The 12,050-nt window shown below is 48.3% G+C and overlaps 1 protein-coding gene across 1 annotated transcript in view; it reads right to left on the bottom strand.

The window, feature by feature from the left end:
* LOC118231133 (cat eye syndrome critical region protein 2) overlaps positions 1–11,118 on the bottom strand; it is a 36,103-nt gene extending 24,985 nt beyond the window's left edge. Inside the window, 1 exon segment of the mRNA XM_035424669.1 lies at positions 10,853–11,118. Coding sequence (XP_035280560.1) covers positions 10,853–10,972 — 120 coding nt within the window. The 5' untranslated portion in view covers positions 10,973–11,118.
* Between the last annotated feature and the right edge of the window lie 932 nt (positions 11,119–12,050).

Genomic DNA, 12,050 nt, shown 5'->3' on the forward strand with positions numbered 1-12,050 from the left:
AGGATTTCACACACCCCAGAACATGGTCTTAGGTGAACTGTAGTGAGCCTCGACTGAAGGTGAGCGGACCAGGACAGGGGTTAGGTCACCTGCCCCCTGAGAGAGAGAGAGAGAGAGAGAGAGAGGGAGGGGGAGAGAGAAACAGAGTGAGAGAGAGAGAGAAACAGAGCAAGAGAGAGAGAAACAGAAAGGGAAAGAGGGCAAATGAGGGAGGGAATAAGAGGGGGAAAAAGAGTGGGGGAAAGAGGGGCAAAGAGAGTGAGTGGGAGGGAGGGAGAGAGGGAAAGCAAGAAAGAGAGAAAGGGGGAACGAGTGGGGGGTAGAGAGAGAGACAGCCCCAGACTGGAGACAGAGAGAAGGAGCCATGGGGAGCAGCAACAATGGAGAGGACTGAAGTAAAGCTGAGAGAGCGCCGGCCCCTCACCCCCCAGCACCACGCACTCCTGCTGCCTGTCACTCAGGGCTGGGGGAGGGTCTGCGCCGCAGAATGCACCGTGGGGCTACTGAGTTAATGGTGCTGTATCCCTGCGAGCAGAGTTCCTGTGTTAATGATCTCTGCGAGCACAGAGTTCCTGTGTTAATGGTGCTGTATGCCTGCGAGCACAGAGTTCCTGTGTTAATGGGGGTGTATCTCTGTGAGCGCACAGTTCCTGTGTTGATTGTTCAGTATCTCTGTGGGCGCACATTTCCTGTGTTAATGATCTGTGTGAGCGTATAGTTCCTGTGTTAAAGGTGCTGTATCGGTGTGAGCTTGTAGTTCCTGTGTTAATGATCTGTGTGAGCGTATAGTTCCTGTGTTAATGGTGCTGTATTGGTGTGAGCGTATAGTTCCTGTGTTAATGATCTGTGTGAGCGTATAGTTCTTGTGTTAATGGGGCAGTGTCGGTGTGAGCCACCAGTTCCTATGTTAACAGTGGCTGAGTGAGTGTGTAGTGTTGGTGTTGTTTAGCTACTGTATTAACGCCGGCTCTGTCAGTGCTGTGTACTAGCAGGTGCGCCCACTAACTTAACAGCAGCTGTGCGGCTGTGCTGTGTGGGTGCCAAGTGTGAAGCTAATATATTAACGCTGTGCTGCAGCGCTGCTCTGTGGTGCGGTTGCTAAGAGGCAGATGAAGCGGGGCTCTCTGTGGCGATCGGGGCTCCTGACAGCAGCGCTGGGTTAAAAGGTAAAGACGCTTGTAAAGAACATCCAGCACAACGGCTGATCCTTTTAAAGCGGCAGCACTCAGCGCCTCAGCCGCGGCCCGATGACCCATCGTTTACTGATGCTGCCCATCCCGCAGCGGACGTCCGCTTCCGCCCCAAACCGCACGGCCCTCCGCTGGGGGCTCCAAGCCTCACATCAAAGGGAAGGAGCTCTAATTCCACACAGGCCGTGGGGCTCTGGCTGCGGGCGGCCCCCGGCCTCCCCCCCGGCCCGGCACGACAACCGCGCCGGCGCGTCCGCGCCACAGACCAGGGGCCCGAAGCGTGACCGCGCCTCAGACCGGGGGCCCGGCGCGTGACCGCGCCTCAGACCGGGGGCCCGGTGCGTGACCGCGCCTCAGACCGGGGGCCCGGTGCGTGACCGCGCCTCAGACCGGGGGCCCGGTGCGTGACCGCGCCTCAGACCGGGGGCCCGGTGCGTGACCGCGCCTCAGACCGGGGGCCCGGTGCGTGACCGCGCCTCAGACCGGGGGCCCGGTGCGTGACCGCGCCTCAGACCGGGGGCCCGGTGCGTGACCGCGCCTCAGACCGGGGGCCCGGTGCGTGACCGCGCCTCAGACCGGGGGCCCGGTGCGTGACCGCGCCTCAGACCGGGGGCCCGGTGCGTGACCGCGCCTCAGACCGGGGGCCCGGTGCGTGACCGCGCCTCAGACCGGGGGCCCGGTGCGTGACCGCGTGACGCCGTGTCCTAATCTCGGGGTTCTCATCGGCCCTTTTGTTCGAACGAGGAGAGAGGGGGAAAAAAAGGGAGTCGTCCTCGGCCCCCCTCTCTGGCAGACCTAACGGGCCTAAATCTCCCCCCTTACATTCAGCCCGCAGAGCCTGAAAGAAAAGGAGCCCAGCCAGCGCACCTCCACCCTCCAGGGGAAAGGGGAAGAAAGAGCCACCATCTGGGGTTTAGTCATGGTGCTGCCAGGGCTGGGCCGGGAGCCGCAGAGAGCCGGGGCCGCGTGAATGCGCCGTGTTTACTGCTGGCACACAGCGCGTCGCAGGTTGTGCCGGGAGAAAAGGGCCTCAGAGGGTGCAGGCGTGTGTGTGGAGGAGGGGGGGGGGGGCAGGGGGCGAGGGAGTGTGTGTGTGTGTGGAGGGGGGGGGGGGCAGAACGCCACAGCTACAGCCAATAAACCGTTGCCCTGACGGGATCGATCACCGCCGTGGCCAAATGTCCGTCAGCACTAATCGCCACCCTGTGTAGAGTGGTGTCGAGCGAAAGGAAATTTCCACACAAGACTGAACTGAAGCACTGGGAAGACGGGGGAAGAAACTGCCTGTCACCAATTCCTCCCCAACACCAAAATGAGTGCAGCACAGGATTATATCGAGCCTAGGCCACCCTCAGCACATATTTGGCGTCTGGACTCAGGAGGAAACTGGTGACGTGCTCCATAGCCATTACCCTACTCTCTCTATCCTACAATTCATCACAATCACCATACTGTCAAACTTCCACTGGGGTTATGCTGCAATGTATTTTGGTAGGATAGCACAGGTTTAGCATGACTTGGGCACTGGGGGGGGGGGGGGGTGAGTGTTCACCTGAGGAAGTGTTAAGGTATCCAGCAGCAGTGCACTAGCAGCCACAGTCAGGGCTGTTCACGTCCAGCTGCTCAGCGTGATTCACGGTATCACCGTGTTCAGCGACCGCTAAAGAGTCTCACTCCAACGCCAGACCATAATAACAGAAATAAAATGCCCTGCCGCTGGGCGGTAGTCGGGCGTGCCCTTTGAACCTCAGCGGCGGCTGATGAGTTTGTCCGCACACCGCCATCGGTGAGCAGTGCACCCTCGTGTGCAACGAGGCAGTCTGAGGCGGTTTCAGCCAGTTCCGGCAGCAGGGGAAACAGAAAGGGCTGGAAATAGCCCGCTGGTGTAATTCCTCTTTCAGGGCTTTGGCCAGCGAGTCCGAGGGAAGTCAACACCCCTGTCTAATCCCGTGCCCCACGCTGACCCCAGCTCACCGCTGTGCGCCGTGTGTCCGTGGTGTCCCCTGCTATAGCGGCGTCCGCGCTCAGCTCCGGCTTATCTCTCACAGATAACAGCAGATGCTTGAGACGCCGCGGCTTGCTAGTGACTTGCTTTTAATCAATTCACCATTCGAGCTAATTAGACCTCTCTTATCCAGTTCCGCCCGCATCTGACTTTTAAATAAATACCCTCAAAAACGAGGCCAACCTACCCCCCCCTTCCAGATAACATCAGGGAGATAATGAAGACGCATATGCAAACAGCACCGGTGCCTAATGCCGACGTGCAGGCCCCCCCCCCCCCCTCGCCCTCCCCCTCCCCCTTTCGAGAGAAGCGCCCCCTGGCTGCGTTTCGCAGGGGGCTGGCCCCGGGGTATTCAGATGGGCTGTGGGCCTCCCGGAGGCACTGAGATTTCAGGGCTCATTTCACAGCCACACTGCCGGGAAATCAAGCGTGCTCCTGGCAGACAAAGAGCGGGGAGCCGGCCCGGTGGAGCTGGGCCTCTTCCTGCGGCGGCCCTCCCGCCCGGAGCCCCAGGGAATCCGGGAGCGACGCTCCGAGTGAAACCGGAGAACAATGTGGCGGAGGAGCAGCTTCTGAACGCCAGCCAAGAGAAAGCCTCCATTATCGCCCCTCTCCGGAACCGCGAGCGGACACATCGCAACCGCAACCGCCACCCTCGCGGAGCGGGAACCGCGAGCGGACACATCGCAACCCTCACCCTCGCGGAGCGGAGCGGCGGCCTCCTCCCGACAGCCGCGTGCGCCGACAAAAGTGCGAAGAAAACAACAGGGGGAAAAGAGATGAGTGAGGAGGGGTGGGGTGGGGTGTGGATGAGTGAGGAGGGGTGGGGTGGGGTGGGGGGGGTTCTGAGGGAACGTGGGCAAGATGTTTCTTCCCCCGGAGCAATGCGACCTTTCCTCCTCCATTATTCTGCCCAGTGACTCACTGGCCACTCATAACCCGAAGACCAGGGTGACTTACCTTACTGGGAATGCTCAAATCTCATCAGCGAGGGGGGGATACGGAACAAATGAGCCCCAAATACAGCTGGAGTACGGGAGATGTGCCTGTGTGCAGGGGGGTTCTGGGAAGTGCGGACATGATCTGGAAAGCTGAGCTTGCCGTGCCGATGAAATGTCAGACAGGATCCTGACGTGGATCACCCCGGGATCAATTCCAGAGGAAAAGCGGTTTCGTTTATTTTTTCAGGGAATGGACAACTCACTTCCTACCTCTTGCGTTGTGCCCCCCGTCCGCCTCAATCTAAACCAACCACGAGGCTTGCAAAGCTTCGCTTGCACCATTGTCACAACAAGAGGACCCCTTAAGGGACCAAAGTAGAGTTTTCAAAACACCCGCATGCCCCGAAAAGGTTAGTTTGTCTCTGCGTTGCGGATCGTTCATACGGTGTCCTCGCGTTTGCCCCTGATGCCTGAAGATACTCTTGAGTTACTGAATAAAAGGTAACCTAGGCTACACAAGGTGAACTAGGCTACACTATGCCAAACTAGAACGGAAGAAACCAGGGTTCTCCAAGTTAGTGACAAAGCTCATTTTCCACGACAAGGCTTGCACAAGGACAAAACGTACGGCAGAGTCAGCTGCAGAAATGCATTCACATTCATGTCATACATAGCGGGGGGCCTTCTCCAGAGACGTAGCTAAACCAGTCGCTCCTGCTCGATTTATCGCCAGGGTATGCACCATGAAGCAAAATAAATATGTCCGCGGCACTCACATCTGCCTGCAGAACAAATGTGTGGGTGTTCAGAGCAGAACCTCCTTTCACACACACCCGAGCGGGAGGGCACCAGAGATACTCCACACACCGGGCCTACTGACTGCAGCAGCTTGGCTTTCACACCCCCCCCCCCACCCCCCACCCTGCTTTCCCCAGCAGAACCACAGCTAAAGCAGTGCAGCAAACCCTCAACGTGGACAACAGTAAGATTCCGCAAATTTGAACCATCGACTATGAACAGTGAGCACTGGGAGATTCTTCATAAACAAAGCCACACACATTCACGCTCGAACGCCGGCGGAAGATCTGACATGATTGAGTTTGTTTTTAAACGTGGCGTTAAGGAGCGCCCCGGCTCTCTGAAAAGAGCGATTTACATTTCAGAGTGACGGAGAAGAGCCGGGGGGGGGGATAAGCGATGTTGGGCTCAGAATAAAGGCCGGTCCCCTCCATCTTCCCGGTCAGACACTGGGCCTTTTCTCCTCTCCAGGTTGATCATTGACAGAGACGTGGCCTCGTGATCACCTTCGGGCCAGGGGCTGTCCCGCACCCGCGACGGTGCCAATCCTCTTAGTCCTGGATTTGAGAGCTATTTACTGTACCGGCCACCTGCTATTTACGGCACTGGGCATGTAACAGCACACATTTGGGCTGAAAACAGTGACACCCCATTGAAGAAACAGATGCCATACCCATCCAATATGCTAAGCCCCGTAACATAAAATAACTGGCAGAACCACCTTACACTCGCCACACAATACCATTTATAGCCAGACTATACCAAATTATGTTTCTGGCTGAGAAACTGCTCACAACACAGAGCTTGTCTGTTGTCAAGCTACCTTTATACGCAACTAAACAAAATCATTTTTCACACTGAAATTGGAAAAGGGTCAATTTGAAGGGAGTGAAGTACAGATGTACAGTAGTGCTCTTAGAGCATTTATAATCAAATACGTACAGTGGCAACTAATTTTCCACACTACTCATGACACAGTTCATTACAGGAGAGTGCAAGCAGATTGGAGGAAAGGGGTATCCATCCCTGATGACAGTAGGAGTAATAGGCATTTGAAGGTGGCAAGGGGAACCTGAGGAACCTTAATTTAAGCCCACCCTGCTTCAGCAGGATGATACCACTCGTGCTCTGCTACTGGAGAAAAAATGGATGAAGCCAAGAAGACGTCACCTGTTCATGTTCCATGGCTTGTGTACCAACTAATCCAAAAAACTACTCTTTCGAGGAAAGGGTTATTTTAAACACAAATACCGCCATCAAAAGCAAAACTGTGGCTGGCTCACAACGACTGTGCTCGGAAGAAAATGAAACCAGGGAAGCTCCCACACTCACTTTGAAATCATGTCACATGAAGAGCATGATGAATTATATCCCAACAACAGTTACAACCTTTGCCCTTTCCTTTGGGGGACATTGGCCCTTGAATGTAGGATTAAGTATTGCTCGAAAGGACCTCACAACACAGTCATCCAGACGCTTCTAAACACCTTTGTGCCTCCCGAACCGCAACAAAATTAACATTGTTCAACAACTTAACACAAAGTTTTGTTGACATATAATATTGCAAAATACAAAAAGACAAAGATTGTTCGTTTGAAACCTGTTCACTAAGGTCCCGCTAATTTTACACTATTAGAAATGTTTATAATCCCTTACTCCACATCTAAAGCTCATAAAGGTACATAGTCTTAGTTCCTATGCAGCATTTCACTGTGTAAAAGTGACCACAGATAACATTCATTAAAATGTCAGAACTAATATTACACATTTTTTAAATGACAAAAGAATCCAAATATTAGCCTAAATCACTAAAATCTTACTGTGGAACTCATTTGCTCTGTGGAAATGAAAGCTGATGTTTGGAACCCAGTATTATGATTACCCACTCAAATGGTAGTTCATCCCAAAAATGAAATCAAGGTATGGTTCCACTGACCTTGAACAGTATCTGTTGACCCAGACAGTTTCCAAATTTTGGGTGCTTTGACGCCACATGAAGATGAACCCAGGAGGTGCATTTTATCAGACTGAGCTAATGTGAATATCTAGAAAACTCAAATCAAATTTGAGCTAATGCGAATATCTAGAAAACTCAAATCAAATTTCAGCTAATGTGAATATCTAGAAAACTCAAATCAAATTTCAGCAAAACTATCTGGATGGACAGATACTACTCCGGGTAAGTCGAAACACACCATTATTTCATTTTTCGGAGAACTGCCCCTTTAAACATGACTAATAGCTTAACGCTTACTGAAAACCATGTTGATCTTTTCATCTCAATTTGCAGAATACTTCTTTACTACTGACCAAAAAATTGACAAAAAGATTCTATTGAGAAAAGAATTGAGCTTGGGCAGTTTATTTTCCCTCCACTGACTAGTGGACGTGATGACCCGAACAGTTAATAAGTGTGCTATGAAGCACAGCACATCCGATAAATAAGAGGAGCTAAACAAGGTTCCGTTTACATCACATTACATTACAGGCATTTGGCAGACGCTCTTATCCAGAGCGACATACAACAATGTATATAACCATAACCAGGAACAAGTATGACGAAAACCTTAGAGAGAAGTAACGGTCCAAGTGCAGGGAACAACCGCATAGTTCAACTTGGACCCTGAAGGTTAAACTGTTTAACACTATCAGGATTTTGTGCCAACTTCAGCTCTTAAATGATGTAACTCAATCGTATCTTGATCTGACACTTGTATACGCACCAGCTACAGCTGCAACCACAGACTGCTACTGTGTTCAAACAAGTTTACTGTGCTCAAAGTACAGGAGTGAACCAGCATGGTTTATAGAGCCACCACAAAACTAAAACTATGGTAATTGGTTGGAACAAAAACCAAATAGCAGACTAGCCCTCCAGGATAGGAGTTGTGCATCCCTTTCTTAAACAAATGATCACCTAAACCTGGAGCAACTTGCCTATAACACTGCAGTATGCTTTTCCATACTTGAACCATGTCTGTCTATGCAATCTGGATGCCAAGTCACAGGCCTGCAAGACTACCACTGGATTGTGTGTATTATTGGACAATATAACATGACAATATTGGTAGAAACAAAAAACATAAAATTGTCCCTTAGTGTGGAGAGTGAGAGGGATAAATCCTTGGTCAAAGAAAGTGAAGCTCATTTCACCATTTTACATGGGAAAAAATTAATAAAACATGCGAACAGACAAAGCAGAAGAGCAAGTGCCACTCTAAAACTGAAACACAAATAAAACATGTAGTGCCCATGTCCCTAAGTAGGCCATTATGTTGAAGATTGCTGTACTTAATTCCATAACCTACCCTGGGTCTGGACCCACGGGCTGCATGTTGGGCCCATACAACAGGAGAAAGGAAGGTAGGAACGTGGGGCCCAATTACACTGTTGGAGGGCTACAGCCAGGGACTTATCTGATGTGACCACGCACTCCACTTATTAAAAGCCATTCTGTACTTGTTTACTCACTCGTTCACCCCAACCACGGTCTACCAGGTTCAGACCACCCCAGTGCTCGTAATTATCATCCTATACACTGTTAGGGTAATAACGCAAAATGATACCCTTGTGGACACCACCATAATTTTATGCTATTAAACTGTTACACAAAAGTGAACACAAACCCACAACCCCCACCCCCTCCCTTCCCCCAAACCCACACCCACAATGTTAACCTCTATTTCATGAAACGCAAGTCTGGCAAAGAGCAATGATCCTTGCAATGGAAAAGCTAAATGGTCGTCACAATCAGAATACATTATTGGTATCATGTTACTGAATTTTCTATGACAGTTGACATTGTATTTAAACAACAGTAATCCAATGCAATTACACTATAATTTCATTTGAAATAAAATGAAAAAAGTATAGTTTTGAGTGATTTGAACATGATGTGGTATCCTAGAACAATTACACTGAAGTTATATGTACACCCACTTTAAACAGAGTACAATCCATATTTCTTTGGTAACAATTTAAGTGTTATCACCGAATCTCATTTGTTTACTGACTGCGTCCGTAAACAATTGTATATTAGGATACCTAGGTTTCAGACATGCGTGGGCATCCTGCTACCGACTAGCGTATAAAAGACCAAGGAAAATACATCGCGCTGCGCCGCGGTGAGTGACCTTGCTTTAACAATGTGCAATCTGATTACGATGTCAAATCCATAGGACGCCTTAGTGTAGCATATCTGAGGCAACCTCGACACCTGGAGTCATGGACATTGAAAAGCTATTGACGGCAAAGCGTGCATCTCAAAACCGTAAACACATTGGTAGAGTCGGGGAATTTTGAATAAACGATCCCTCAAATCAAATAAAGATATTCCTCGATACAGCTCCGATGGATAGAGTGCGTGTGATGTGAAGTGATGCGCTTCCACAGCAATAAATCATTCGCACAGAACAGCTGCAGAAAGAGCACCTCGGAGAAGCAAACATGAGCGCAAAAATTGCCCGTCCGCTTACTTCTTCAGACCTCCAAGTAAACTAGCAAGCTACCTGCATTTTTCATTTCGCGTTTCATTTCACCAGAATGTCATCGGATCGGTTAGCAATCGAAGAGTAAACGAAAATGAAAACTCGTCTTAACGCAGGACGACGCTTTAACAAAGCAAAACAACTGAACTTCCCTTAAACTGAATAACAGCGTGTGGTGCACCCCCCCGCCCCCAATAACAAAGCGATGTGTTCGTGGGGTTCTTTCGCTCTCCGGAGAGGTGGGGGTTGAGGGGGGAAACGGTGTGGTTGTTGATGCATGATGTTGACCTTACCAGTTTTTCTGGGGTCCAATCACTCTTCACAGAAATCAAACTGAATCTACACGAATGGTCGAGTTTGTCCAAAACCAAACGAATCTGACACACTGCCCGGTGAACTTTTAATGGGAAACATTTAAATGCACAGTTTAACGAGGGTAGAACCATGCGTTTTAAGCTAGGAGCGATATATTACACAAATTATATTCATGCAAATAAACCGCGTGTGCAGTATACCTCAAAGAAACCATTTTTTCTGTATGGCTTGAGAACCAAACGGTCTTCATGAATGAAAGGGTGGATAAAACCACATGCTCCGAAGAACACGGTAGGGAACTGGGTTTTCAGAGAGAAGGAAACAATGCCCGAACTGGAGCTGTTGCTGTTGGCTCGCTAGCTAGGTAACAATAAACTCAAAACTCATGTCGTGAACTTGACTTTTTACATCACTCAAAACCATATAGCGAACATAAATCAAGATACACTACTTTCAACAAAATACAGAGTTAGATATGAAAAATTGTGACCAGTTCGTCATTACGGGCTTAGGAAGAATTAAAATATTCGATATGACCATTCAAACAGACCAACACAAACGATCTCGCTAGTTAGCTTGCTAGCTAGAGACTTAGTAAGCGAAATTTATGAACGTAATAAAATACTACCGTGAATTAGATTTTTCATCTGATACCGGGAATACTTGTGCCGTGTTCATATCGGGAGCTCATTGGCACTTTTGCTTCAGCTGATACATAAAAACACCGATTTACAAAATGAAAACAAACGAGCCCAACCACATGGTCCAACTTTATCAGTCATAATAAATCAATGTTATTTGTGAAACTTCTAACTTCATACGTTGATAGCAATGAATGAAATATATCGTAACCAAACTGCTGAACTCTTATTTTTCACATAATAAATCTAATACTTAACTTTGCATGATAAAACAAATGATCTCGCAAGCAGGTATGAGTGAGCTATGGGCTAGCTAGCAAGCTTGGAAGTTCTGAATTGATTAGCTGCCTAGCTAGTTAGATAAACAGAAAGAATCGTTAATAACAAACTGATTATCGATATATAGTGTTAAAATAATAATACGTATTCACATTCATAAATGAATTAATTATCGAAATCCATTATTCAATTTTACCTCAATTTCAAAGTCTGGTAGACTGAATGCCGTCCTGAACAGCGAACAGAAGTGGGCTATGGCGGGGACTTCCCACCAAGACTGGATCTCTTCCACAGAAATTGTACATCCCTGGGACATTTTCCAACTGAAAATGGTGTAACTTTGTTTTTCACATTAGAAATCGTGCCTGTAGTCAACGTATGAAATATTTTGTAAAACTGTAACTTTAAATTGAACAAAGTTGTTGTTGACGTTCCATCCAGTCAGTTGCCATTGCAACCCGGAGAGTGCTACAATCTGTTTCAATCTGAATTTCACAAGTAGGGAGCAGATGGAGAGGCGCTACCAACTCAACACACGGAGGGGAGTCTGAATGGGTTTTTCTGTAATCATTTAAATATTATCAATGTAACTCTAATATAATATACTTTTCTGTAAACTAATTTGATTACATACGACAATTCTACATTTATTTGTGTTCTGATTGGGATAGATTTATATGGATTTGACTATTTCTTTGGTACACCTCTCACTTTCGCGTCGTGGTAGATTGGTCCCCATTTAAAGGGAATGCTCGTAAGGTTTGAACTAGCTTGAAAAAAAGCGCCTCTTCGGCATGTTCACATGAAGGCATCCACCGAGAAATAGAGGATGGAATAGAAGCGAAGAGAGAAGTCGTGGGGAGCGGTGGGGGTTGTTATCTCAGGAGATACTGCTGCAAGGGGCCTATATTGCTCGATAGAGCATGCCACGATGGCTTGTGCCTGCAATCAAAATGAATGTCTTCCCTGGAAATTCTTGCTCTGAATCATGCCAACTACACAAGACACCTAAATGAGCTAATTTAAACATAACAACGCAACTGCTACCTGCTTTTGAATTTAACTGTTGTATTTTTTTTTTTATCTAACTCCAATTACGTTTTATGCCGTCATATATTTTGTACCCTGTATTGTTTCAGCGTGCATTTATTTTCAGAATGAAATTATAAAAGCTGAAGACAGTTGCAGGTGTCATTTTTCTTTGTTTTTGTTGTTCGATAAGTTGGACATTTCGAGGTACGTGTACGTCAACATTCAAAAAAGACTCATTTGAATATATCGTTCTGAAACTGTGAGAATATTACCTATGTTAAAGCGTATATAAGCGACATAGCCACGCGTCCGCGTGAAATCTTATTCTAGTGGATTGTCAGCATGTCCGAGTTTTATACACT

The sequence above is a fragment of the Anguilla anguilla genome, chromosome 7, assembly GCF_013347855.1.
Source record: "Anguilla anguilla isolate fAngAng1 chromosome 7, fAngAng1.pri, whole genome shotgun sequence".
Classification (NCBI taxonomy): domain Eukaryota; kingdom Metazoa; phylum Chordata; class Actinopteri; order Anguilliformes; family Anguillidae; genus Anguilla; species Anguilla anguilla.